Raw genomic sequence first — 26,950 nt, 5'->3', positions numbered from 1 at the left:
GGGTATGTCTCTCCTGCCATGTGAATCCCAGTGATCCAGGGCAGCAGAGAATGGGGCTAGAGCTTCATTTCTGCTAAATCTCAGAGGGGGTTCCACTGCAGGGAAGTTCCCTCCACCCCACAGCACCCTCCATGCCAGCAGCCTTGGCCCCTGGCTGACAGCACACCAGCAAGGCATATTAAAATATAGTTTATTGCTTTTCTCAGTTTAAAAAAAAAAACAAACCAAAACCCACTAATAACAAACCCAGTCCCCAAACCCAGCACTGTCCAAGGCAGGCTTGCGAGGACACACGTTTAGTGCAAAGAGGAAAGCGGCAGTGAGGGCTGAGGGGGCTCTGCTTGCCATGTTCCCACAGAACCCGCTGCACTCACTGTACAGTATCGATTCGCCCTGGGGTGAATTGTTTGGGGTGGGCTGGCCAAATTCACGAGCTCTGGTGGGAGTCCTGGGGGAGCTGGAGGTGTCAGAGGGGGGAGCATGGGATGTCGTGGCTGTGCAGAGCAGCTTTGATGCCTCATGTCAGCTACAAGGGACAAGAAAGCACAGTGCTGACCAAGGGGCACCACACCTGCCCACACCTCTCCACAGACACAGCACTTTGCCAAAGCAGCCTCTGCCTGCTCTCCTGGGCTCTCCAGTGTCAAAATTAAACATGTGCCCTATCCCATGGCTGCTCCCAGTCTGCTTCAGTGCCTGAAGAGCTAGTGGGGACCAGGGGTTGTAGAGTTAGAGCATGGTGGCATCCCCTGCAGGGTCCTGCAAGGCATGGAGAGGCTCCTTAGCTCTCAGGAGCCATGCGGGACCCTGCAGCCAACAGCACGTGGGCCGGGGTGCTGGCACCCACGGGAGGGATGCCCTGATCCTCAGTCCTCCATCCCCAGCCCTCTGTGGGTCCCCTCACCCCCTGTTCCCTCCCATGGTAGGCTCTGGCACTGCTGCACTAGCTGTTACCCCCAGCACCCGCCTTCCCCCGTGTCCTCAGGGGAGCTGACACGTCACAGACCTCAGAGAGAGCACAGTTGGCCACTGCAATGAGCTGCTGGGGCAGAGCCTTTGGGTGTCTTCAGAGGGAGCTGGATGCCTTGGAGGAAAGGAGGACTGCCCAAACGCCAGCCCCAGGTGCTATACAGGGTGGCACCAGGTGGATTCAAACAGCTCCAGCTCAGGGAGGCAGTGGGATCCCGGGAAGGGCAGGGGTGGCTGGGACCACACAGGGCTGGCAGAGCAGCCCTGGCTGCACAAGGGGATGGGGAGGCCGGGCTGGCCCAGCCATTTGGGGGTCTCATCTCTTCCATGAAAGCACTGCTGAGGGGGTCTAGTGCTTAGCTTTTCCCAGGACACATAGTCACAGGCCGGGAGACATGTTTTCAGGGAGCAGGGATGCAGCCGCATCCAGATGGGACCAGTGTATAGGCGTGGTCAGCACTGACAGCGCCCAGGGACTGCAGCCAGCGGTGCAGGAGGAGGAGGCAGCAGCAGGGGCTGTGAAGCAAGGCACTATTTCTGAAAGGCAGGGGGCAGCAATGCTGTAAACCCCCTCCAGTCCCTCATTCGGCTGGTTTTGGTTGTGTCAGGACCGCGGAGTCGGAGGGCTTGGCCGGGGCAATGCTGCCAGCCCACCCCTCGCTGGGGTTAGGTCATCTTCCTGGCCACGCTGGCGTAGGTGTGCTCGATCTCCTCATCTGCAGGACAGGTGTGATTGAACTCATCGCAGGCGTAGGCGTTGTTGAGGTAGCGCCACACACCCGTCATGTCCTCCGGGATCTCGAAGTCGCGGTACTTTTTGGCTGCAATCTACAGGGGAAGGGAGGAGGAAGAGGAGGCTGAGACTTCTCAGACCTGGGGGAGATTCATTCTCTGGATTTGGCAGCAGGGCCTCCTGTCAGCCCGTCTGGGAGCAGGTGCCCCCACCTTGGCCCTGCAGGCTGGTGCCATTACCTTGATGATGTGCAATTTGGGCAGGAGGTTGCAATCAGCCAGTGTCAGGTGGTCTCCGTCCAGGAATTTCCTCTTGGAGACGGTGATGTCCTCCACACTGTCCTGGTCAATCTCCTCTGGGAGAGGAGTGTTCATATAGACATCCAGGCGATGGAACTCCCGCAGCAAAGCCTTCTCAAAATCTGGGAGGGCAGGAAACCGAGAGCAGTGAGCGAGTGCTCTGGGCTCCCAGCTGAGCCTCAGGCTGGGCTGGGCTGGCTGAGCCTCCCCCAGGCTTTGCAGAGAGGGGAAAAAGCCCTCAGGACCACAGGAGCGAGGCTCAGCATTGACCCTGGCCAGTCTCAGCTTCCAGGGGACCTCAGCATTATCTCCCCATTATCTCTGCTGTTATCCCTGTGGAGTGCACACACAACTGACTTCATCCTCCCCACCCCTAATCTGCTTCCCAAGGAGCCTCTGGTGGGGCAGGCAGCAGGAACCCTAACCTGATGCCAGGATTTGCCTGCAGACAAAAGCATCTCCCCCGCCCGCAGCGTGGAGGATTACAGCCCAGCAACCCCCACCCCCAATCCTTACTGATATTTGCTTCCTTGCGTGGGTTCTTGATGTATGCCGAGAACTTGGCAAAGATGTCACTGCCCACGTCAAAGGACTCCTTGTACTTGGGGCTCAGGTGTGGATACCTGGAAAGAGACACTCATGTCAGTGCAGGCAGGGATGGAGCAGGGAAGCAGCAGCGTCAGCTCCTGGGCCGCCGTGCCCAGGGCTGGTACTGGAGGATGCAGGGGATGTTCAGCTGTCTGTGGGAGAACTGTGATGCTGTGAATTACTGCAGCTGCCACCCCGTGAGTTGTGTCATCTACCCTGGGTGTTTACCAGGGGACAATCTCAGGACAGAAACTCCGTGGTTCAAGGGCTGCTGGTGGCCGTGGAGCCCCGCAGCAAAGCTCTGCTTGCAGGCAGTTCTGGCCCAGCCCAAAGGATGAACGTTGGCTCAGAGGGGTCTCGGGAAGCCAGAAGCTCCCGTGACTTCCTCAGGAACTGTCTCCTGCTTGCAGGCATGTCCCAGGGCACGCTGGGCAGCTGTGACAAATGCATTTGAACTTCCTCCTGTGCAGCAGGGGGAGGGCGGCTGCAGCCATGCAGGGCACGGGGAAGGCTGGCTTGGGGGGCTGCAGGCAGCGCCCCAGTGAGCTCGGGGGGGGCATCACACCTCAGCAAGCTCTGCGTGCCACCTGCGCTGCTGCAGTCAAGCAAGGCCATTTGATTTTGCTCAGCTGAGTGCACTGGGTATGAGTGAGCAAAGGGGGTCTCGTGTTCTCCCTCTGCCTCAACACCAGCTGCCACAGCCGGCAGCAAAACCACCAGCTCCGGGGTCCCTGCGGGGACCTCCCCACACTCCTACTCTGTCCCCGGTGAGGGGGTGCGATGACTGGTGCACTTCCTCTCATTGTTTCCCATTCCTGCCGCCCCCACGCCCTCCCTGGGGCATCCAGCCCCTCAGCATCGCAGCCCCTGCCCTGCAAAGCAGGCTCGGGGGATGTGGGGCCATTCCCCTGCCCTCGGGCACCTCCTGGCACCTCCTGGCACCTCCTGGCACCCTGCCCCGCTTCCCCAATCTGCCAAGCGCTGCGCAACACCGTGCCGGTGCCGAAAGGGGGGAGGAGGGAGTTTGTAATTACGTGGGCGGGCACAGCGTCTGCTCCAGGAACTCCTCAATCTTGATGAAGTCTGTTTTCAGCTCCTTATTGAACAGCAAGAAGGGTGGGTTGGTGCCCGGCGCTAAATCTTTCAACTCTTCAGGTTTCCTGGAGCGGAGAAAACAAGCAGGCTCAGAGCCGGCAGCCTGTTCTGCCCCCGCCAGCCCCAGGTGGAGGTTGAGGGGGCGGGAGGGGGCTCAGGACCGGGAGCATCCCCACTTGCGCGCTCTGCCGGCTTTGGGGAGATGACGAGTTTCCCCCCATCCTCTCGGTCTGCCCTGTGGTGCCGCCGGCTCACCCCTGCATCCAGCAGGACAGGGGTTCCCTGGGCTGTGCACATGCCCCTGATCCCCGCAGGTTGCGGGCAGTGTGTGCACGGGGATTGTCCCTGTGTAGTGTCACACCGGCTATGGAGCGGGTAGGGGGAAGAAGCGCTGATGCAGGAGGTGTCTCCGCCCACCGCTGGCGCGGGGCTGCGGTGCCGTCTCACCTGGTCATGTCCACTGTGGTGACGTTGAACTTGACCCCTTTGAGCCACAGCACCATGAAGAGGCGCTGGCAGAAGGGGCAGTTTCCGATGTTTTCTCCATCCAGACCAGCCTGCCGGGAAAGCAGAGAAATGAGGGTTTAACCCTTCCACAGACAGGATGCCTGGAGTTGGAGAGCCACTGGGGGTAGGCACATGGAGGGCTTGGACAGGTTCCCTGGCACGGCACATCCCAGCACCGGAGCTTGGCTGTAGCCGTGGCCCAGAGGCCACTGGAAAGGACGTAGAGCATCCTCAGGATGCCCGGGGTCTGGTCCTTCCCAGAAATGTGAGATAAATCTGAGAGGAAGTGGAGAAGGAGGCAGGGGAAGGAGGCGGAGGGTGATTGCTAATGGATGAGGAGGAAGGGAGGGCCCGCTTGGCTGAGAGGCCAGGCTGAAGAGGGTGGGAGAAGGGAAATGAGCTCATGTTTGCCAGGAAAAGAGCAGTTTGTTTTCATGTGCTGTTCATGTCTGCCTCCAGTCTCATGTGCATTTAATGAACCCAGGCATGACTCCCCCGGGCTGGAGATGGCCCAGAACCACCCAGCAGCCTGCCCCAGGCTGGGGACAGTGGGGCTGTTCCCAGGGGAATTTGTGCTGGCATCCCACACAGCGTCAGTAGAAAACAGACATGACTTTCATCTGCTAAAGGAACCTCTTTCAGCCCCTCTATATGGGCACAGATGCTGCACCTCAGCACTCAGGGGGCTGCTCTGTGACCAGGACAGGGTCAAACAGCAGTAGGAATACAGGAAGGTGAGGGGCTTGGATACTCTGCCTGAGTCCCACCAGGGCTCCCTCACCAAGGTTTCACCCAGGTGATTCCTGTTCACCACAATCCCAAGGGAAGGCAGCAGCAGGCAGAGTGGAGCCCGTTTCCTTGCTGGGTAGCAGCTGGACAATCCTTTGCAAAAAGGACTGAAATGCCTTGCAAGGAGTTTGGCAAGAGAAACGTGGCAGGTTCCCCCCTCGTGCATAAAAACTGGCCGAGGTGCTGCTCCGAGACGGAAGTTGTGCTGCGGTGAGAGGCGAAATGGCTCACAGGAAACTCATCTGCTTTAAGAGAGTGAAGGGGTTCCTGAGCTGCACGTGAGCCATGGTGCTCTGCAGAGGGTGGCTGCCCTGCCCCAGCAGGGAGAAGCAGCACAGCTCTCACCAGCCTGTCACAGAGGGATGCTGCTCCCATGGAGCCGTGGGACAGGAGTCCCAGTGGGACAGCCCTGGAATAAGCCCTGATATCTACTGGTGAGCTGAAGTCCAGAGGCTAAGCAGGAGGGCGAATAGATTTAAGAGGATCTGATGGAGTCAAATAGCAGCAAAAACATCCATGGTGGGCAGCTGGAGGTGGCTCCAGAGCTCACACCTCTCTGGGGCTCCAAAGACAGGATGGTTGAGGAGGCAGAGACCTGTGCCTGGCTCTCCTAGGCTGGAGGTAGGTGCTACAAGTCACCTGTCTGTGTCCACAGCTGCCCAGAAACCTGTGGACTGTGAAGTGCTCAGCTTCTTTAGGAGAGACACACCATCCTCAAATTCAACCCAAAGGGGACAGTAAACAGATCAAAACAAAACCCTGACACTCCAGGTGGTGAGCTGGAGCAGGGTGGTCTGCTTTTCCACCATGCCAACAACTTTTAGTGCTTTCAGAGGAAAGAAAACTGGTTTAAACAAGCATTTTTTGTGCTCAGCTGGCATGGAATGATGCTCCCGAGGAAAGAAATGGGAAGAGAGAAAAGTGTTGGTTCATTTGGGACGTGCCCAAGAGTGAAGCTGAATCCACACACGAGGCTGGTTGCTGGCTATTAATAACAAGTGCTCCCAGGGGCTTACAGCTCAGGAGCATCCTGTGTCACTAATAGCAAATAGGGCTTCTTTGGAAAAGGGTTAAACTGGGTCTCAGACTTCCTGTGAAGGAGCTGGAGGGAAGAGTCAGAGAACAGCCTCAAGGGCTGCCAGTGGGCAAGAGCACAAGGCGTGTCTGCTCCCCGTCCCCTCTCCATCACTGCTGCCACCTATGACCCCAAACTGCTGCCATTCTTTGGAGCATCTCCAGCACCAACAGCTCAGCAGGCTCTTTTGTGTCTGCCTAGCATGAGGACCATTGCTTTCCTTCCTTCTCTCCCTGCTGGCTGTGCTCCCCTCGACTTCCCTGGCCTGGCACAAGGCTGGAAAGGAGAAGGCTTAGTTTGTCCTGTTGTCCCTCCCGGGAGCTGTTGTGCTGAGCCATGGCAGCACAATAGCTCTAGGGGAGTCCCCCTGGGGCAGTGGTGGGGTGGGAAGGATGGGGAAAAGAGGGGATGCCCCTCGTTGGGGCTGCTCTAGGCTCAGACTGTGCTCGCCTGCTTCAGGCTTCTCCATGCTTGTCTGGGAGCTCCAGCCCCTGAGCAGCTTAGGCTGGTTTTCCCCCTCATCTTTTAAAAATGGAGAGGTGGGGAATTTCAGAGTGAAAAGAAAATCAGGATGGCCTCTGCAGGGAGAAGGAATTAAGCCAGACCCATCCCAGGATGCTCAGAGCCATCTGGAGGAAGCGGAGGGGAGTTCCACCAGTTTCTGGGAACTGCTGGGAGAGCACTGGGCTCTGGAAGGGCCCTGCTGTCACCAACTGGCCATGGGGAAAGCCCTCAGGAGCCAAGGACACTCAGGGGAGACTTGCAGTCACATGCCCTCCCTCCCTGGCAAATGCAGAGCAGCATGGTGGGCGAGTCATCCCTCTGCACTTCCTTCCTCAAAGAGCCTCGCCCGCTCCCCACGCTACAGCAAGGGCTGGGGTGGGGTACAGAGCCTGAAGACCCTCCAGACTGATTTTCCTCACTCTTTTGCCCTCAGCTGATGAATAAACCCAGCCTGGACTAGTGCAGCATCTCTAGAGGCATGCAGGCTTTCAGCCACAACTCTGAGGCCTCACAAGGCTGCACAGGGCATTCAAACCCCAAAGTTACTTGGCAGTTCCTGTGGTTTCCCCTTGGTGAAACAGCCTGAAATGCAGTGGGAGGACGGAACAGCATTGCCTGTTTGGGGCACCGCTAAATACTCAGCCCCCATGGGAGGTGTCACAGCTCCTACAGGCACCCTGAGAGCCAGGAAGCAGCTGAATGCCTGGTGGGGCTGCGGGACAGAGCCTCCTCCCAGGCAGGGAGAGCCCCCAGCCAGAGGGACAGTGCTCTTGCCTGGTGAGGAATAGCCAGCACCCTGGGGACACCCACCCCAACCCAAGGGCAAAGCTGGAGCTGCTCCATGTCCTGCCTGTCCTCACCAGGGTAACTCCAGTGTTCACCAGAGTGAAACATGTTGCCAGGCTGTGCTGTGCCGTGCCAGTGGGTGGGTGCTTGCAGGAGCTACCCCCATGATTTACAGCTGTGTCTGGGGTGTCCTCAGCCCAGGGAGGTGCTGATGGCACAGGAAGGGGCCTGTCAGCAGCCAGAGCCACTGTGTCTTCAGTAAAGATGGGTCCTGAGTGCTGGGAGGGAGTGGCACAGCATCAACTTAGCTGTGAACAGACAAGCCAGGAGGGGTTTTTTTTTGGGTTTAATTAAGGCACAGGGGAAGTCCTGAGGACACTGCTGGTTTTCTGTTTCACTTCCCTCTGAAAACCCCCTTGAACATGCTGCTGCCATTGCAGTCACTTCATGTATCATCTTCCTTTACAGCCATCCCAGGTAGAAGTGCTAAGCAGGGAATTCAAGATGCAGATTACTGTCACCAAGAGTACGCTTGTCTGGGTTCGGCTCGGCCAAGCTCGATGTCCAGCAAGCAGTGTTGTGGCAATTTTGGCAAAGGGATGGGGGAGATCCCTCTTGGGAAGGCTCAGATAATCCTTTCTAACACATTTCCAACCACAGCTTAAGGAAGGCACCGTGCAGTGCCCAGGGAAGCCAGTGCCTCCAGCCCAGTGCTGCAGTCCTTTCGTGCACTGAGCTACCCCAGGAAAGGAGGAGCGAAGCCCACGGGGCTGAGTGGCTACAGAGAAACCATCCTTAAAACCTCAGTGTGATGGCACAGGGGGGCATTGCCCCCCCAGTCACTGTCCCAGGGCCCCACTGGCACTGCTGCGGGCACACGCAGTTACCAGCCACCACCTCTGGCTCCTCTCTTTTTGCACCCCATGTGCCCGCTGCAGATATTTTGAACTCGAGTGTTAAAATGTTCCGAGGAAAGCATTTGGAAAATTGCTTAACAGGGAAAAACCCAGAAACTGTTTCCAGCGAATACCCCTCTGTGATGCTGCCCCATCCTGCCCACACTCGGGCTCCCGCGCCGGCTCCCCAAGCCATCCACGCTCGTTTCGCAACCCCACTCTCAGCAGAAGCTGAAGTGGCTGCTCCCAGCCCTCCTGCTTACTGTTCCCAAGCTGGGGCTTGTCTTATCTGGGTTTCGAGAGGCACGTGTGTGCCCGCTCCTTCATCACACCAGCTGCCAGCAGTGCCACTCCCCTGGGGTGCACGACCACCACGAGACCAGGGCATCCCTCAGGCTGCTGGGCGTGACACCCCACGGTCCCTGCACCACCACATGCCTGCTCCCTTCCTCCAGGCACCCACCTAGCCAGCCTTCATGGCAAGTAACGCCGAATTTGGTACCCATCTCCAGCCTCACGGAACGGGAAGACACTCGTGAACTCCCACCGCCTGCACCCAGCTGGATCCTGGTGAGGGTGAGCCAGACAGTCACTGTCCCCCCCGAGACCCACCTTCACGAACAGCTCAATCTCGGGCTCCTTGGCAGCGCTGTGACCGTCCATCCCGGCAGCGTGGGGAGGGCCCGCTGGCTACACACTGCTGTGGCGAGTTGGTCTGTCCTCTGCAGAGCTCTGTCGGGTGAGGCTTTCAAAGTGCTGACGGCTCGGGCCCCTCGGCTGCTCTCGCCCCGTGGAGGGCTGGGGCTCGCCCTTTCCTTCCTTCTGAAGAAGGGAGGAGCAACAGGGTGTGCGCCGGGACCCGCCAGCAAGCGGGGGAAGCTGCCGGGGCCTCTCAGACGTGACTCAGCACGGGTCTGTCTATCTGGTCATGTTCACGAGTCCCCTTCCAGTCTATCACACCCACCCAGGCGCTGCTCCAGTGCCTCTGAGCAGTGGGCTGGTGTCCCCAGCACCGCTGCCGTCACTTCGCAGCCGGAGCAGGGGTTTGCAGAGGAAGTGTCTCTCCTGCCGCTCCTCCTGCTGCTCCAGTCTCCTAGCGGACCTTCACCCCTCTCCCACCCTCACGCCGGCGTCTGGTACCCCAGGGCTTCTTTATCTCCTTGGGGTGAACCCAGCTGACCTTCCCACTGCCTCCTGTGGCTGCATTATGACGGGCATCTGCCTGGAGGGAGGGTACGGCTCCTCTCCCAGCCCACCCCCTTCGGGGGACCCCTGGCTGGGCTCCTCTGAGCACCCATCGCGGCAAGGAGCTGGGCTGCACAGGGAAAGTGCTCAGGGAAGCTGAGTGGAGCAGCTTGGCCACCTGCCACCAGTTTTTTTAAGCCAGGGCACAGCCCTTGGGCAGGAAGGATTGCAAAACAGCCAAAGTGGGAGAGCGCAGAGGCTGGAGCAGTGTCGGGGAGCAGTGGGGAACCCCCTGGCAGCCACCCAGCTGGGTGGTGTGCGGCAGGATGGTGGGACGGGATGTCTCCGGCACAGACCCCCCGGCAGGGCCCCATTCCTGGAATTTGGGCTGTTTCGCAGGAAGGATGAACGGCTTGCTTTCCTCCCCAGGATGGGAGGGAGATGTTTGCTGTCAGATCGCCCTGGCTGCTGTCCCAGCAGAGACAGCTTCTCAGCACCCACGGGCTTAACTCTTGGGCAAGACCCTCCTTGCACCTCTGGACCTCATAGCTGCTACCATTGCACAAAATGGGACCCCCGATGCTTGACTCAGCCCCTCCCCTCCCCCACAGCTCAGAGAAGCTCCAACTTTCCTAAAAATAATCAACCCCTGATAAGACAGCAATCCCCACTGAAGCAATTAGGGTGGGAAATGATTTTGCAGGCTCCCGGAGGAGGCTCCCCAGCAGAGATTGGATTGGTCCAGCTCCTCAATCCAGAGCGATCTTTATGCTGGGGGCTGCAAGGACGGGGTGGAGGAGGGGGATATTGGGGAGCCTTTTCCTTTCTGCCCCATCAAAGATTTTGGAGAACTTGGAACTCTCCTCGAGGGGGCAGGAAACTGCCTGACAGAGAGGGATGGGTTTGTGGTGCTGTTAGCGCCCCAGGGGGCCGTGTCGGCACCCTGTCGTGCTCACCCGTCACCCAGCTCCGGCTGTGCACCCCCAGGTGAGGTGTGCCGGTCCCTGCTGCCACCCCTGCCCGGGCGATGCTGAGCCTGCGGGAGCCGCGATGGCTCCTGGCACCGCTGACTGCTGCTGTCTGTGCTGACCTCAGCCCGGGTCAGAGCCAGCAGCTCCAGTCCGTAGCATTTCCCCCTAGCTGAAGCAGCAGGCAGGGCCCTAACTCCTGCAAGCGGGGGGGCCCGGGATAGCACAGTGCCCTCCCCAGAAGGTGCCGGAGTGTCCAATACCTGGCCCCACAGAGGCTGGGGGGCAGAAGGGTGGCAGCAAAGACCGGCACCTTGCCCAAAGGGTTGGGTGCAAGGAGGGTGTTTGTGTTTCTGCAGGAACAGCCGCCTGGGAGGCACTTCAGGGAGCCTTTCCCTTCCTCCTCACAGGGTGAATGGCCGGACATTTGCCGAGATGGAGATTACAGCACATATGTATCCGGATTTCTGCCTCACCGTGTCTGGGAGAGAGCTGGGGGCACTTTGGAAACTTCTCCAAGCCCTGTCCCTCTGCCCGGGGGGGAACAGAGGCAGGAGGGAAGGGGCTGCCGGTTTTCTCCGCCAGCAATAGTGATGCCAAGGCATGGCACTCGCTTACCCCGTCGCCAGCGCCTTTGAAAACATGTCCCCTCCCTGGGGGAGGTGTCCCTGTGCCCAGAGTGAACCAGCTGTCCCGAGCAGCCCCTGGCCCCGGGCAGCAGACAAAGAGCGGGTGCACATGCGCCCGCCCGGCCCCGGGGCAGAGAAATGAGCCATTGTCCCCGCGCAGTGCCAGCCCCGCCAGCCACCACCACGGACCCGGCCGGCACGGGCTGCCTGCTGGGACACGGCGGCTGTGCCATGGCCAGGCTGGCGGGGCCAGCAGCAATCCTGGTCCTCCTCTGCCTGGCCATGGGTGCGGAGGCCAGCCCGGAGCTCTCCGGTGAGTCGGGGTGCAGGAAGGGAGGCGGGGGATGCCGGGGACCCCGCCGGTGTGACGGGAGGGCGAAGCGACAGCCGGTGGGTGGGGTAGGGACAAGTGAGCTATAAACCCAAAACGCTGGGATTTCTTTATCCCCACGCAGTCCTGTGATCTGAAAACACATCGCACACGTCCCACAGCCCCGGTGTGCGTGAGGGAGTGGCTGCCCCACTCTGCTGTGCTCCCTCGGACAGTTTGGGGGGCAGAAATGCAAAGAAAAAAATATCAAGCCAGTCCCTGAGCTTTGCTGAGCACCCCCCCCCTCCTCACCTCCAGCCACCATGCTCATGCCCTCGGTGCTGGGCAGGGTGTGGAGCTGAAGGAACACACAGGGCTGCCCGTCGTGCTTTCCTTGCTATGAGAAGTGGAGGGAGGAGATGGGCTGAAGCTGTACCCGGTCCCTGGACACAGCCAATGGCTGCAGCCCCAGCCAAAACCACCCATGAGTGGGGATGCTGCAGGGTGCCCTGGCACAAGACACAGCAAGGGCCAGAGCCTCTCCCCAGGGCTTTGCTGGTGAGGCTTATAAATGTAGCCAAGGAAGAAATTTGGGATCCCTTGTGCCCCAGCACTTTGAACTGTCTGGATTGGTGCAGGCAGGCTGGGCACCAGGCATTCCCCAGGGGGGATCTTCTGGGAACAGCCACACACACCTTCCCTCTGCTTTGCCAGGCCTGGGTGGGTAAAAGCCTGATGCTGCAGGGCAGGCTGCAGTGAGGAGGAGGTGATTCCATCTGGGCAGAGCTAACAGCACAACCACAGCACCAGGGACTGTGTCAGCCACACTGGCAGGCCACCAGAATCTCTCACAAAGTCCGCCTGCAGCCTCCTTGCTGTGGTGCCATCCAAAAAAAAAAAAAAAAATCATCTTCATAGCTGCTCACTGCCCCAAAACAGTGTGATGGAGAAACCTCTGTCCTTGTGGCACTGTTTGAGCAAAACCACGACAATGGGTTTGGCTTCAAGGCCAGACGTCAAGGCCCAGGTGGCTCTGGAATCTTCAGGAGAACCTGGCTGCTGCAAGAGGTGTGAGGCTGCAGCAGGGGATGCAGAAGAAGGGGAGGGGGGCTGGCAGCTTGGGCAGGGCCCCGAGCTCCTCACAGCCCCCAGCATCCAGTGATGCAGGACAAAAATATCACTGGGCAGAGCTTGTCCTGTCTGCTCCTTGTGGGCACTGCATCCTAACGGGCGGAGATCCAGCTCTGTGCCATCCAAGGAGCATCTCTGCATCACACTGGAGCTTTGACCTGGATAAAACACCTTGTTTACTGCCATCCACCCTCCTCTGCCTCTCCTTTCCTTTCTCCTCCAGCATGCAGAGGAGCAACCAAGGGCTTGCTTGTGGAAGGCTGTGGCCCCCCACTCATTCATCTGAGCTTGTGAGGAGAAATGCCAAGGGAGAGAGTAACTCTGGGCCAGAGGCAGCTCCCAGCTGCACCCACTGACTCCCCAGGGAGTGATTCTGGCCGCAGATGCCGAAGGGTTAGTGGCAGCAGGGAAGGTGAAAGGGGCCCTTTGTGCCGCTGAGCCTGGCACTGCTTTGCAGAGGGAGAGAGGGGGGAGCTCGTGCTCCCACCTTCTTGTGTTGGTTTGGGGGAGTTTGACGCGCTGGGGGCTGTGGTTCATGTCCTGCCCCAGGCCCCAGCTCTAGAGGGGGGCTGGAGTGCAAGTCTCTCCAAAGACCCCACAGCTGGGGACTGGGGTCTGAGACCCACTCAGCAGCCCTGGGTTGCCCTGTCTCCACCTCCCAGCCTCAGGATGATGCTTCCTCTTTGCTTTTGTTTTATTCAAAAATGCAAACTGCTCCACTCATGGCCCTGAACATAGCTTTTTTGTCAGTTTTTCCTGCTTCCTCAGCCTTCTCCAGCAATCAGTGCCTGCTCAGAGCACCTGGCAACTTGCAGAGCTGTTACTAAAACAGCTTCCTCGCCCACCCAGCACAGCTGATGCCAAGTGGAGCTGATCTCTGCATGTTAAAGCCTTGGAGAGGCTGGGCAGAACAGTCCCACCTCACTGTGCCACGGAGGGAAAACAAGAGGGTCAGTGGTTTGTGAGACAAACTAGGCAGGATTGAAACAGAGAAGCATTCCATGACGGGAATTCAAGGAGGGAGAGAGGACAATCCCTGGCTTATCCTTGGTGTCTCCCCTCCAGGGCTCCATAAAAAACTTGATTTTCTCTGACCACTTGACAGCTCCTCATGGGATTCTCCTATATAGGTTTTCTCTGTCCTGTTGTCCTCCCTTCAGCTGTCTCTTCCCGTTGCTAACCAGCTCAGCTATTCCATGCTGCTTTCCAGCCCCTTGGCAGCAGTGCTGCAGGCAAGGTTTGCTGCTGCCACAGCCCTGGTGTCTCCTCTGGCCGGGGCCAACCCCGCTTTCCCCTCCCAGGGTACCTGCGCAAGGTGCTGAGGAACCACACTGCCCACACCTGCGATGGAGAGCAGCTCCTCATCGTCTGCCCTCGCAAAACCACCATCAGCATCCTCGGTGCCTTCTACGGGCGCCGTGTGCCCAGCAGCAACCTCTGCCCCAGCCCTGCCAACACCTCCCAGGAGAGCACGGAGTGCACATCTGGCACCGCCCACCTGGTAAGGGAGGGGTCCCAGGGGCCGGGCTGCACATGCTGTCCCCGCATCGCTGAGCTGCCTGCTCGGGCTGAGGGTGCGGACAACACAGCCCCCCTGCGCCCCGAGGGAGGTTGATGCATTTGGGATTCACCCGTGAGGCCCTTTTCTGGGCCGTGTTCTGCCGTGGGCCCCAGAGTAGGGCAGGAGGCATTGCTGCGTCCTGAGGGTGCAGAGAAAGCCCCGGCAGCTGGGGCTGGGTCCCGGGAGAGGGGGAGCGCTGCAGCCGTGGTGTCGGGCTCGTGAAGCGAGACAGGACACCAGGAGATGCTGCGCTCAGCTCTGCGGGTGCATCCCCTGGGCTTAGCGCAGAGCTCGGCTCTTCCCCAGCCAGAAGCAGCACCCGTCCCTGCTGGCAGCTCCCAGGGGGTGGATTAATGAGGCGGATCAAAGGGGGCCTGCTCGATGGAGAGGGTAGGAAAGCAGAGGCTGGCAGAAGGAAAGGGAAGGGATCTCCCCAAAGCTGATGCCCGGGTCTCTCAGTCGGGACACTGTTTCATGAGCTGCTTTTCTACCCCTGTTCCAGCTCTTTGCTAGGGCAAACCCACAGCAAACCCAGAGGCTGCAGCTGCCTGCAGGGAAGGGGAATGAGCTGGAGAAGAGGAAAAAGAGCTAAGGGGCCATTTCCCTGCTCTGGGAGCTTGCAAGGCTTTGCAAGGTTCCAGCCGTAGATCCCCTCCCGGCATCCTGCATGTCCCAGCAGCTCTGCAAGTGCAGAGCCGGATCATGCTGGCATGGCAGCAGGCTGGCCCCATGAAGCACCCTGCAAACACAGCTCAGGGTACCCCTCCCTGCAGGATGGAAGGTACAGCCTGGCGTAGGCATTAGGAGACCGAAGGGCAGGTCTGAGAGCAGGTCTGTGTAGCTCTGTTTCACACTGGGGTGGAGCCGCTCCAGCCAGGGGACGGTGCTGGCACGAGGCTGGGATAACCGCTGCTGCTGGAGGAGCAGGGATGTCTGGAGGGCAGAGAGCAGGGCTGCTGCCGAGCCTCAGCTCTGTTTAGGCAGCACCTGCAAAGAGACATGGTGTTTCCTTCGTGAATCTCCCTTCTGGCAGCCAGCGAAGACCGAGGGGAGGCTCAGTCCTCTATTGGGCTGACGGGACAGGGACAGAGGAGGGGAAGGAGAGATGAGAAGGGTCTCCGTTTTGGGTGCTGGGATCCTCGGGCCTGAGTCGCGAGGAGGCAGCGAGGGTCGAGTTGAGGGTCGGGAACAAACCTCTCCCTGCCGCCGGCAGCCTCTGCTCCGCTGCGGGGCCGCCGCTGCGGGAAGGAGGTGGATGCGGGGGCAGGGAGCATCACAGCCACCCGAGGCCGGGCTGCCCGCAGATTCCTGCCGCACCCAAGGGCCCGGCGCAGCCACCCGCGGCTGGGCTGCGTGGGCAGGAGGGGACAGCGGCCGCCCCGCGGAACCCCGGCGGGACCCGGGCGGCCCGTGGGTGAACCCTCGTCCCCACCTTGTGGCCGCGCGGGGACACTGCGGGGACCGCGGGGCCGTGTCGGTGTTACAGATGAGCGGTGTGCTGTGGTGCTGCCGTGCCAGCACAGCAGTAGCAGCTCTGGGCTGGCAGACAGCTCAGCGTGGGGGCAGGGGAGGAACTGGTTCAGGAACTGGGGTGTCTTGCAGAGGGGGCAGGCAGGCAGGAGCAGCCGTGGGAGAACTCTGTGGGGTGAGAAGCTGTTTCACTGAGCCTGGTGATGGCAGTGGGGGATAGCAGGTGAGCACAGGCTCAGGATTCCTCACCCACATCACACCTGCTTCCCTCTGCTCCCCAGAAGCTGCTGGCTGAGTGCCAGGACAAGCAGTGGTGCCAGTTCTCAGTGCACAGCCAAGTCTTTGGGCCAGACCCGTGCCCGGGGACGCACAAGTACCTCATCACTTCCTACAAGTGCCGGCCAGGTGAGGTGGAGCAGGGGCTGGGTAATGCTGCAAGGGCTTTTTCTGGCTGCTCAGAAAGGGGCAGGGAGGAGAGCAGGGCTGCTCCTGTACCTCACAGCCCTCTTCCAACCCTGCCCTTGGCCTAAGGGAGGGGCTGCAGCTGATTCAAGATGCATTGAGACACTGCGGTGTCACTCCCCAGGGAACCATCGGATCAAGACCGTGTGTGAGGATGACAAGCTTAGGCTGCAGTGCCGACCAAAGTCCATCCTGGCCATTTATTCTGCAAACTATGGACGATTCCTGCGGGGCAAACCGGAGTGTGATGCCCTGAACACTGGGGGACCCCATATAGGTACGCCAGAAATGGGGCCAGGAGCCATGCAGAGAGTATGGCAAAAGTACACCCCTGGGCTGTACCTGTGCCCCTGGCCCCCAGCTGTCCAGTGCCTGGTGGACAGGGGCAGGCAGCCCTGCCCGTGGGTCCATGCCTCGTGTCTCTGCAGAGTGCTTGGCTCCAGATGCCCTGCGCAGGGTCTTCAAGAAGTGTCACCGCAAGGGGAACTGCACCGTGGCTGCTGATGAGGCCACCTTCGGGGACCCGTGCCTGCCCGGCATGAAGAAGCAGCTGCGAGTCTCTTACACCTGTGGTGAGAGCTCCCCGCGGAGCTGGGGGCACAGGGGCACTGGCAGAGCGCCAGGCAGGCGGGGGCACAGGGCTCCTCAGGGAGGCAGGGGCTGCTGGGGAGGAGCGGGGTGGTGATGTCTGGTGTGTGCTCTCCTTGCAGTGCCCAAGCAGCTGCTGGAGGAGGTGGGCCCTGACACCTCGGACCCCTTCCTGCTCTCGGACTACATGCACGGTAACGTGGCGGGAGGGAGGTTACGCCACAGGCAGCGTGGCACCATGTCCGTGCTCGGGGGAACCAGCCCTTCCATGGCCTGTCTGTGTTCCTGTACCACCAGCTCCATCCTAGCATCTCTGTCCCGTGGCTGAAGCCACCCCTTGGTCAATGCCTGTGGCTGAGGGGCTGGAGATGGGTCTGCTGGGAGCAGGGAAAAGGAGAACCTGCAGGGTCAGCCCCACGAAGGATGGAGTGTGGTGTGGACAAGGACAGGCAGGGGCAGGCAGCTGGGCCACAAGGAGCCAGGAGCACCTCGTGTCTCAGCCTGCGCCCCCTTGTCGCTGCAGGTGGCTGGTACAAAGGGCCCAGGTTCTCCAGGCTCCGGGAAGACCGCATGATTTTTACTAGCTCTCTGGCAGCTTTTGCCCACCTTTGGGGTACGTGCCCTCCCCGGGTCTCACGCAGCACCCAGGGGAGCGGGACAGGCTGGGGGGTGGCTGAGGTCCCGGATGGCCCCAACTCAGCCCAGGGCTCATCTCAGAGACAGCCAGACCCCAGACCGCTCCAGGCACGCGAGGGAGGAGGGCACCAAGAACCCATGCTGGGTTTGGGGTGGACAGGTAGGGTGGGAGCTCAGGTTGAACAAGGCCTGAGGACCTACAGCATCAGCAATTGTGGTGCAGCTGGAGTCCTGCCTGTGGATCTTCCTTGTCCAAGAGCCCAGATTACCCATTTGACTCCTTTCTTCCTGCCTTGTCTGCAGGCACTGATAGAGAGCACCTCTCTGCAGGCAAAAACTTCCCTTGCCAGAGGAAATTACTCATTTAATTCCTGAAGAGATGATTCCTTCCCCTGCTCACATCCCAAGGGGGGTTTTCTATGGGGAAAAGCACATTTTGGGACACTGGTGGGTGCTGATGAGGCTCTGAGTGCCACTCCCACAATGACTGGGGCAGAGTCTGTCCTACCTCTGCAGCCTGGATGCTGAGGGCATCCCTGCTCCTCTCCTCTTACTCCCATCTGCCTGGCAGAGGGGGTTTGCAGGTGCTGGTGACCTGCAGGCTGCAGAGCAGTTTGTACCCTGGTGTGTCTCCTTGCTCTTCCCCTCAGGTGTCCCGGAGAAAGTCGGCCTCTACTTTCTTTGCGGGGTCTCGGGAGGCCTCCTGCTGCTGCTGTGTATCATCAGCCCCAAAGCAGCCTTCCTCCAGGAGGTGGGGGAGGCTCTCAAGGACCCAGAGCTGGGGAGCAGCTCGGAGCTGGGCAGGACCAAGCTGCGGGATGAGCAGGATGAAGACCTTCCTGATGACAGCTCCTCAGACTCCTCGTTCCGCCGCCTCACCCGCACCTACCGGGCCACCGACAACATCTTCGGCCCTGAGCTGACAGCAGCCATGGAGGGAGCGGTGGATCACCAGGGCTACGGCGGGGAGGAGATCTGGATGCCCAAGGAGTCCAGCCCGTATGCCATCCACAAGATCAAATCGGCCACCAAATAAGGACTGGAAGAAAACAGGTGGGGAGCAGCAGGGGGGCGCAGGCTCAGCAGTGGGACCCGACATCAGAGAGACAAAGAGTTTGGGCTCCTCAGGGTGACTGCACATCCCAAGCCGCAGCAGGGTCACGGCAGCTCCGGTGTGATCATCAACCGACTACTCCACCAGCCTGGAAACCTCTAACCTGGGGGTGAGATGTGGTCCCTGGTTGTGATGAGGGGCTGTGGGATGGCTCCTTTGCCACAGACACACTGCTAACCCTAAGCTAACTTCCCCGTTCCTGGTTCACATCATGTGGCTCTAGTGTTTAACCCTGCTCAGCCGCGCCGAGCCCACGCTGAGCCCTTTGAGGCTGTTTGCTCCCATTTCTCCTTGGGTGCTGGCTTCCACCCCCGGTGCTGCAAACACATCCTGCACTCAGGGAGCGTGCTGGCAGCAGGGAGGCGGGAATGGCCAGGACATGGTGGGGATGCAGGTGGAGCAGGTGGGCAAGCACAGGGGGCATCACCAGCACAGCTCCACCAAGGTGCATTCCATGCAGCCCTGGTGTCCCCGGGGAGTTGCTCCCTGGGCTGGGACAGCTCAGCACAGCACTGGCTCTCGCCTCCCTGAGGGCATTCAGGAACTCTGTCACCCTGCCTTGCTCTGTGCTTTCCTTCGTGCTTTCCCCACTGTCAGGAAAGCCCCGGGCTTAATTTGCTGGGGCTTTTTCCAGTAAATAAATGCAACAGCTTTTGGACTCGAGATCCCTCCCTGACCTCGGCCATTAGTAGTGAAAAGAGGAGAAAAAGGAGGAGGCAAAGTTCAGCCCTCCCTGTGCAGAGCAGCTCCTTTCCTTCTACCAGTGCTTCTGGCTCTGGGCCATGGGGAGCAACAAGTTGGGCCTGTTTTATCATGGGAAAGGATAAGGTTTCAGCCTGGGGAAGGGAAAGGGGGAGAAGCAGTCTGTGTGGATTCCATGAATGATGCTTCCTTGTCCTTGCTGCTTCTCTTGAGCCTGAGGCTCCTTGTCTGGTAAACAATCCTGGAGCTAAGGTCCCCAGATGCCACGCAGAGGGGTTTCTTGGCAGCCCTGCAGTGCCAGTGAGCTGGGCTAGGGCTGGGGGCTGCTCTAGCTCTGAAAGGCAGCACAGGCTCTGTGATGCTGTGGGAAGAGGCTGGATGGAAGCAGCGACTCAGCTCTCCTCACAATAGGGACACACGAGGCACAGATGCTCTTGAGTCAGCACACAGCAGAGCCTAGTGGGGGGAGCCAAGGACTTGCATCCTGCCTGATTTGGGGGTTTGCTGAGGTAATGCCAGAGCCCAAGGAGAGCTTGAGGGGCTCTCACCTCCAACCAGACCCCAGATCCTTTGGTGATGGGCAGGGCTGAGAATCACAGCCTTCCCTCCATGCTTGGACAGCTGGCACAGCTCCTGCTGCAGACCCACATCATCACCTTGCACTTCTTGCTCCCCATATCTTTCCTCCCATACCCCCCACGGCTGGGGGGCATTTCTGCTCATGTGGTGCAAGTCACAGCCCCTGCAGCAGGGCTGGGCTTCCCGAGAGCCGCCCAAGGAGCACCAGCACAGCAGCGCCGTGGAAAAGCCAGCAAGAAAAGACTGGAAAAGCCGGCTTCCCCATGCCAAGCCTGGGCAGGACAGGCAGACATGGACCTGTCCCAAAGCAGGCAGCTCACCCCAGCCCCCACAGAGCCATAGGCAGACTTGGATGGGGGTTTTGGCTGAGGATCTTACCCCACAGGCCAATGCACCGTGTTTCCATTGGCGGTGGGATGCGTCCTGGCTCTGCCTGGCTAGTATGCATACATCTCATCCTTTTAGCCGGGCTATACACTGCCCCAACATGCATAAGGATCCAGGCAGGCACCTAGATCCCACAGAGATCCCAGACCAACAGCGAGCAAGCCTCAGAGAGCTCCCAGTCCAGGGGCAATGGTAGCAACACCGGGGGAGGTGGGGCTGGAGAGGACAAGTGGCCAAGGAGGACACAGGGTGGGCTGGAGCTGCAGCAGCCCTGAACCAGTTTTGGAAGCTGAAGGGACCCAAGATCTGTGGGACCCAGGTTTAAACCCCCACTGGCCCTGCAAGCACCCCATAGCTGTGCTGCACCCCAAAGCCATTCTGGTGCTCCTGGCTGTCCATGTCCCAGATCTTTCTGCTGGAGCCCAAGCTGTGTGCCTGATCCTGCCCTCGTGGCCCCTGGGTGGGTGGTTTAAATCCCCTCAGATGCTGGCACTGGGATGCTTCCCTGGCCAGGGCTTCATTGGCCCCACCAGCAAGAGTGGCACACAGTGGGTGTGGGATTATACCAAAGAATTTTGTTGGGCTAAACTTGGGAATCTGGAAGGTTTTTCTGGGAATCTGGTGGCTGGGGGAAGCTCTCCTCTGGTGCAGCACTGAGCTCTGATGAGTTTACCTTAGTGGGGCTTCATTTGAGAGCTCAGTGCGGTGCTAAAGCCCCCCAGAGCTCCTGAGGGCACAGGACCCCCACACGGCACTGGCACGTGAGCCAAGGACTGTGCTAGTTCCAACCTGCTCTCTGGAAATGCACGAAGGAGCAGAGTGATAGAACGAGCATCAAATGTATCAGCTTGGAACATCAATCATGCGACTGACACATGAAAAGTGGGTGACTTTTCCAAGACTCGTTTATCAAGGAACAAAGCGAGCTGTGGGTGTAAGGAGTCTCATGCATTCTTTTCCTGACGCATGGAAGCTGACTACAAGCCAACCGCATTATCCCATGAGTATGACAGCCTTGAGCGAGCCTTCTGAGCATTCCCAGCTGCGTGGCAGGGGTGTCCCCCAGAGCTGCGGTGCCCTCCAGGCTGCTCCTTGAGGCACAGAGAACTCTGACCCTCGGCAGATCTGTGGTAAGCAGGCACTATCCTGTACAGCTCATAGTACAGGGACTGTGAGCTGTGCCTTGGCAACTTTGACCCTGTCCTGGCCGCTGTGGATCCCGGTTTGAACGGGGCAGTCCCAGCGAGCCTCGCCACTGAACTTGGTCTGTTGTGCCTGTAGGACACCACGTGAGCACTGCTCCTGTGGTACCTCCCACAGTGAGGGCAGGGTTAGATTAAATATTAGGAAAGAATTCTTCCCTGTGAGGGTGGGGAGGCCCTGGCACAGGTTGCCCAGAGAAGCTGTGGCTGCCGCATCCCTGGAAGTGTCCGAGTCCAGGTTGGATGGGGCTTGGAGCAACCTGGGCTAGTGGAAGGTGTCCCTACCCGTCGCAGGGGGTGGGACTGGATGGGCTTTAAGGTCCTTCCCCACCTAAACCATTCTGTCATTCTATGATTCTTCAAGCGATCCAAACGCTCTGTTCCTGACGGAGGTCATGGGAGGTGCACAGCCAGCCCAGGGCACACCCTGTCCCCCAAACCAGAACGCCCCAGTCCCATGAGAAAGGGCAGTCCTGCAGTCTGGGGTGGGGGGCAAAGGGGGAGACCCACGGCTCCAGCTGCGGGCAGAGGCAGCGAGCTCAGAAAGGATAAATAAGGTCTATCGCTCCTGAGCCTCCTCTTCCCCAAGCTAAAGGACCCCCGAAGTGCGGCTGAGGCCGCTCAGCCCCCACACGGCCCGGTGGGGCCGCCATGACACCCCCTCCAGCCCCTCAAGGAGGGATTTAAACGGCACCGGCTCCCACCAATCACCGCCCGCTCCGCCGGCCGCTCGCCCCGCCCCCGCCGCTCGCCCGCCCTCCCATTGGCCGCCCGGGCTGAATTTTAAACCCTGCCGCCCTGCCCCTTAGCAACTGTATCGGTCCGCGCCCACCGATTGGCCGCTGCCCGGCCCCGCCCCGCGCGCTGATTGGGCGAGGCTCGTCCAGTGGGGTCCGGCCGCTGGCGAACTGCTACTTTTGAAAGTGCCGGTGCCGGCGGAGCGGGGAGAGCGGGCCGGGCATGGGTGGGTGAGGACAGAGGGGTGAGGATACGGGGCACGGGGGGGGTGAGGGTACAGGGCATGGAGGAAAATGGGACGGGTAATGGGAGGATCGGGTACCGCGCATGGGTGAGTGAGGGTACAGGGTGTGGGAGAGAGCGGGTACCGGGCATGCGGGAGTGTGCGACGGGTAATGGGGGAGAGCGGGTACCGGGCGTGGGTGAGTGCGGGTACGGGGGCTCTGGGGAGCTCTGGGAACCCCGGGAGGGCCGGGTGAGCAGAGAATTCGAGCACCCTGGGGGGCTGCAGTGGATTGGGGAACCTCAGAAGTGGGGGCGGCAGGTGAGGGGGGATGCTGGGACGCTCTGGTGGTGCGTGTGAGTGGAAGGTGCAGGGGAGGGGGGGCAACTGAGACCTCCCCGGGGTGTGCAAGGGAGAGGGGAACTCTGGGACTCCCAGCTCTTCCAGGGGACCCCGGGGGGTGTAAGGGAGAAAGGATCTCCGAGGACCCTGGCTGTCCAAGGGAGTGCAAGCCCTTGCATCCTTCTCTGGGATGCAGGAACGTGGGAACTGCCTCCTGCTTTCCCCCAGCCCATGCATTCATGAAGGGAGCTTTAAGTGGGACTCTTAGGGCTCCATGTCCCCTCTTTCTTGGGAGGGTGCACCCCCAGGCAGACTTGCTCCCTACCTTGGCTTTTCTTGGGGCACAAGCCACCTGCCATGCTCAGGGAAGGGGTTGGGGTCAGCCCCTGCTGTGCTATCCACCAGGAGGGACAAATGCCCCCCTATTCTGCCCCAAGTGGGGAGGGTGTCCCCTGGGGACAGACAGCAGCCTCACACCCTGCTGTGCCCCCAGCTTGCCCGCGGAGGACCAAGGAGAGGACACCAGTGCCGAGGGAGAGGACGCCGCTGCCCCACAACGCCAAGATGCTGGCCACCAAGCAGACCAGAGCAGGCAAGGTGGGCCCCACAGTAGAGAATGTTGACCCCGAGAAGGTGAGTCCTGAGCCAGGCCAAGGGTGTGGGGGACTCCTGTGGGGCAGCTGACTATCATCTTCCAACAGCCTCTATTGCAGGAGGAGAACTGTTACACCAAGAGATCTTCATCCTCACCCCAGGGCGGGCCCAAGAAGAGGTCGGCGTTCGGGGACATCACCAATGTGAGTACTTCTGTGAGGATGGGGGCTTTGGTGCCCCCTGCGAGCCCCCCTCGGGAGGTGGGGATGTGTCCCACGCCCCACTAGCAAGAGGAGAGGTCTCCCTGCAGGGCATATCTGGCTTCCCTCTGTGCAGCCCCTGTATCCCTCTGTTCTGACCCAAACAGGCTCGCAAGAACCAGGCGGTGGCAGGGAAGAAGGAGGCCGTGAAAGTGGCACTGCCTAAGGCACAGAAGGCACAGGGCACACTAGGGGTGGCCAAGAACAATGAGATCAACCTGAAAAAGTGAGTAGCCGTGGGCAGGGTGGTTGCTGCAGGGCAGTGGGCAGTACCTGCAAACTTGTCCCATAGGACAGAACAAGTGGTAGTAGAGGCTTCCCTCGGGTGATGGAGACCATGAGCCAGATGTGGGCAGTAAACAGGAGATAAAATGGCATCAAGTTGTGCCATGGGAGGTTTAGGGTGGATATTAGGAAAAAATTTCTTCCCCAGAAGGGCTGTTCAGCCCTGGTACAGGCTGCCCAGGACAGTTGTAAAATTGCCATCTGTGGAGGGATTTGAGAGCCGTATGGCACTGCAGGACATGGTTTAGTGGTGGACATGGCAGTGCTACAGGGCACAGTTGGACTCTTGGTCTTTGAAGGTCTTTTCCAGCCTAAACAATTCTAAGAGTCTTTATGGGGATATTTTAGGGGTGGTTTAGCCCCTTCCTGAAGCAGCAAGGGGCTCTGGGGAGCCCCTTTCAGCCAGGAGATTTGGCCTCCTCCCAGGAATGACTTATACTCTTGTCCTGCCCAGGTCAATGAAGAAAACTCCCCCAATAGCTCCTTCAGAGCCCGAGGTGGATCCTGTACCAGAGAAACCGGTGCCTGTGCAGGAACTGAAGCCCCACAAGGAGAAGGTAGGTACCCTGGGCTGCAGCATGGCCCTGGGCTCATCTTCACAGCACTGGTCTGTGGCTGCCACCGATGACAACAGGGCACCAGGCAGTGCTCTGGACCTTGGAGAGGCTTGGGCCAGTGTGATAGGAAGCTGGGGCTCTCATGGGAAAGAGTGGGGCAGGGGCTGCAGGATGATGAGGGAAGGTAGGAAAGAGCAGGCTGAGTGGCAGCAGCCTTGCCCCGATGGGGTGACCACAGAGCTAAGGGTCTCCCCCTTACTGGTGCCTCCTCCATCCCAGCAGGTACCAGCAGTGGAGGACATCGACAAGGAGCAGCTGGGTGACCCCTATGCCAATGCAGAGTATGCCAAGGAGATCTTTGAATACATGCGGGAAAGAGAGGTGGGTAATGCCTGTCCGGGGGGGTGGCAGCCCTGTCCAGGGAAGGGATGACTGTGTGGGCAGGGCCACCCACTGCCCAGAGAATCTGAGCACCTGGTGGGGACCTGCACGGGGTGGGAAGGGGTTTGTTTGAGGGAGGATTTCTGTCCAGTCCCTGATAGCTGCTTCTTTGGCAGGAGAAATTCCTGCTTCCTGACTACATGGAGAAGCAGCCGGACATCACCGGGGACATGCGTGCCATCCTTGTGGACTGGATGGTGGAGGTGCAGGTGAGGGGCCATGGCCCTGTGCAGAACAGCCCCCCATGCTGCCTTTGTCACATGGGACCTTTGTGTGCTGGCAGAAGCTCCTGTGGGTGTCCTCAGTACAGAGATGATCTTCCCCTTCCCTGGGCTAGGGATGAGCCTACACCCCTCCCTCTGAGCCTGGCCCATGGGCACTCCTGGCCCCTGTGAGAGCTGAGGGGGCAGGGTAGGCTTCTGCCTGACACCCTGTCCTGCCCCCCACCTGCATCCTCACAGGAGAACTTTGAGCTGAACCATGAGACACTATACCTGGCTGTGAAGCTGGTGGACCACTACCTGGTGGAGGTGGTGAGCATGAGGGAGAAGCTGCAGCTCATCGGCTCCACTGCCATCCTCATTGCCTCCAAATTCGAGGTAAATCCTTGCATGCTGTCCTGGGGGGCAGGGGCAGAAAGGGCTGTGCCTCTCTGGTCCCTGGCAGGTTTTGGAGAAGGCCAGGTCCCAGGCTGCTGCCCTGAGAGCTGCTGGTGTGACATGTCTGTTCTCGGGTTCCCTCTTTTTGTCCCCTGGCTGTGAATGCAGGCATCCAGCCTCCTGGTATCACTGGAGACCTGGCTCTTCTCTGCTCTGCAGAGACCCTCAGGATGCCTGAGTTCACCTCACACAAGCATTCATTGCAAGCTAAGAGCTGGGGCAGCAGAGATATCACAGAATCCCCACGAGGTGTTTTAACAGTAGTGTGTCTGGGGTCCTACAGCATGTGAACCTTGATAGGGCCTGTGGGATGGGTGGGATCTCCCAAGTGGGGCCAGAATAAGCCCCCACTGGGGTGCTGAGCAGTTGTGCCCCGGCAGGAGCGGTGCCCACCGTGCGTGGATGACTTCCTCTACATCTGTGATGACGCCTACAAGCGGGAGGAGCTCCTGGCCATGGAGATGAGCATCCTCAGCACCCTCAAGTTCGACATCAACATCCCCATCCCCTACCGCTTCCTGCGGCGCTTTGCCAAGGTGGGTGCAGCTGGAGGGTGGGCTGGCATCCAGGTGCCCCCAGGCACCCCTTGTGTTGGCTGAAGGGGGTGGTGACAGGCATTCCTGGGGCTTCAGGCTCCCAGCTGGCAACCAGGAATGTTTGTCCAGCCCCCTCAGGAGACATTAGGGTTGAGGATGCTGATCTGGGGGAGGCTTGTGGAGGGTGTGGGGTCTGTGTCCTGTGCTCCAGGGGCATCGCTCTTGATGTCAGAGATGCTGGGGAGGGGAGCAGCGTTGCTCAGAAGGCTGAGCCTTTCCCTGCCCCCTGGCTGCAGTGTGCCCGTGCCACCATGGAGACACTGACGCTGGCCCGCTTCCTCTGCGAGATGACACTGCAGGAGTACGACTACGCCCGTGAGAGCCCCTCAAAGCTGGCTGCCAGCTGCCTGCTGCTGGCACTTACCATGAAGAACCTTGGGGGCTGGGTGAGTGCCTGCCTAAGCCCCTGTCCCTGCTGAGACAACCCTGCGAGGTACCACAGGGGTGTGGGGAGGGCGATGGACTGGTGGGTGGGGTGATGCTCTAGGGCTATGATCACATTTTGGGGGGGCTGGAGAGGGAAGATGGTGGCTGTCCTGTCACTGAGAGGACCCAGCTTAGCTCTGTTGTCCCCTTGCAGACCCCTACACTGGAATACTACAGCGGGTACAGTGCCCAGGACCTGCATCCCCTGGTGAAGAGGCTGAATTTCCTGCTCACGTATCAGCCCCGTGACAAACTGAACACCGTGCGCAGCAAGTACTCCCACAGGTGAGTGTTACGGGGCTCTGTCTCACTCTGGCCCCAGCACAGGGGGTGGCACCACCAGCACACACCCTGGGGTGCTGTGGGGAGCTGGGAGCACTGGTGAATGCAGGGGTGTCAGGGCTGTGGCTGAGCTCTAAGCAAACGTGTTCTTTTCAGGGTCTTCTTTGAGGTTGCCAAACTCACCCCCATGGACATGCTCAAGCTCGAGAAGGCACTCACTAGCTGCTAGTCCTACTCTGTAAATAAAGCCTGTAAATAACGGGGCGCCCTTGGGTGGTGGGGTACCATGTACATAAATAATAGTAATTTTAACTGAAGAAGAGGGGAAAAAAAAAAAAAGTCATGTGTAACTGTTAATAAAATGTGTTTGTTAATAAAATCT

General features: G+C 59.7%; 3 protein-coding genes across 6 annotated transcripts; 2 read left to right on the top strand and 1 right to left on the bottom strand.

The window, feature by feature from the left end:
• Nucleotides 1-173: 173 nt before the first annotated feature.
• LOC114068302 (chloride intracellular channel protein 2-like) lies at nucleotides 174-9,250 on the bottom strand. Its single transcript, XM_027904285.1, has 6 exons — nucleotides 8,854-9,250; nucleotides 4,132-4,241; nucleotides 3,624-3,749; nucleotides 2,518-2,624; nucleotides 1,942-2,123; nucleotides 174-1,797 (listed from the first exon to the last, which is right to left on the bottom strand). Exons 1-6 carry the CDS (start codon nucleotides 8,902-8,904, stop codon nucleotides 1,636-1,638), a joined length of 738 nt encoding a protein of 245 aa, XP_027760086.1. The 5' UTR covers nucleotides 8,905-9,250; the 3' UTR covers nucleotides 174-1,635.
• A 1,540-nt stretch (nucleotides 9,251-10,790) lies between these two features.
• Nucleotides 10,791-18,937, top strand: LOC114068310 (protein eva-1 homolog C-like). 3 transcript variants are annotated; one of them, XM_027904304.1, is made up of 8 exons: nucleotides 10,799-11,336; nucleotides 13,766-13,965; nucleotides 15,777-15,900; nucleotides 16,082-16,234; nucleotides 16,386-16,529; nucleotides 16,668-16,739; nucleotides 17,069-17,158; nucleotides 17,832-18,937. In XM_027904304.1, exons 1-8 carry the CDS (start codon nucleotides 11,162-11,164, stop codon nucleotides 18,215-18,217), a joined length of 1,344 nt encoding a protein of 447 aa, XP_027760105.1. In that variant the 5' UTR covers nucleotides 10,799-11,161; the 3' UTR covers nucleotides 18,218-18,937. The 3 variants fall into 3 exon arrangements, with proteins under 3 accessions (XP_027760104.1, XP_027760105.1, XP_027760106.1); XM_027904303.1 differs by lacking the exon at nucleotides 17,832-18,937 and having other exon boundaries at nucleotides 10,791-11,336; nucleotides 17,069-17,778; XM_027904305.1 differs by lacking the exon at nucleotides 17,069-17,158.
• A 3,062-nt stretch (nucleotides 18,938-21,999) lies between these two features.
• On the top strand, nucleotides 22,000-26,939 carry CCNB3 (cyclin B3). Of its 2 annotated transcripts, none has more exons than XM_027904295.1 (12): nucleotides 22,000-22,129; nucleotides 22,962-23,101; nucleotides 23,182-23,265; nucleotides 23,430-23,548; nucleotides 24,062-24,164; nucleotides 24,447-24,545; nucleotides 24,722-24,814; nucleotides 25,067-25,204; nucleotides 25,645-25,800; nucleotides 26,097-26,246; nucleotides 26,441-26,571; nucleotides 26,725-26,939. In XM_027904295.1, the coding sequence occupies exons 1-12, from the start codon at nucleotides 22,126-22,128 to the stop codon at nucleotides 26,795-26,797; spliced, it is 1,290 nt and encodes a 429-aa protein (XP_027760096.1). In that variant the 5' UTR covers nucleotides 22,000-22,125; the 3' UTR covers nucleotides 26,798-26,939. The 2 variants fall into 2 exon arrangements, with proteins under 2 accessions (XP_027760096.1, XP_027760095.1); XM_027904294.1 differs by having other exon boundaries at nucleotides 24,444-24,545.
• Nucleotides 26,940-26,950: the final 11 nt, after the last annotated feature.

Source organism: Empidonax traillii, unplaced genomic scaffold, assembly GCF_003031625.1.
Source record: "Empidonax traillii isolate 1590-97213 ecotype Southwest subspecies unplaced genomic scaffold, ASM303162v1 scaffold1035:size206130, whole genome shotgun sequence".
NCBI lineage: Eukaryota > Metazoa > Chordata > Aves > Passeriformes > Tyrannidae > Empidonax > Empidonax traillii.
This window is presented reverse-complemented; position numbering and strand designations above follow the sequence as displayed.

Bases quoted from the DNA above. Each gene is read 5' to 3' on its own strand.
- LOC114068310 (XM_027904303.1), top strand. From the start codon at position 11,162: ATGAGCCATTGTCCCCGCGCAGTGCCAGCCCCGCCAGCCACCACCACG. The intron at 16,235-16,385 runs GTACGCCAGAAA...GTGTCTCTGCAG, and splicing joins CACTGGGGGACCCCATATAG to AGTGCTTGGCTCCAGATGCC. The intron at 16,740-17,068 runs GTAACGTGGCGG...TTGTCGCTGCAG, and splicing joins GCTCTCGGACTACATGCACG to GTGGCTGGTACAAAGGGCCC.
- LOC114068302 (XM_027904285.1), bottom strand. From the start codon at position 8,904: ATGGACGGTCACAGCGCTGCCAAGGAGCCCGAGATTGAGCTGTTCGTG. The intron at 2,625-3,623 runs GTAATTACAAAC...GTCTCTTTCCAG, and splicing joins CAGACGCTGTGCCCGCCCAC to GTATCCACACCTGAGCCCCA. The intron at 1,798-1,941 runs GTAATGGCACCA...CTTCCCCTGTAG, and splicing joins CCAAATTGCACATCATCAAG to ATTGCAGCCAAAAAGTACCG.
- CCNB3 (XM_027904294.1), top strand. The intron at 24,815-25,066 runs GTGAGGGGCCAT...GCATCCTCACAG, and splicing joins ACTGGATGGTGGAGGTGCAG to GAGAACTTTGAGCTGAACCA. The intron at 26,247-26,440 runs GTGAGTGCCTGC...GTCCCCTTGCAG, and splicing joins TGAAGAACCTTGGGGGCTGG to ACCCCTACACTGGAATACTA.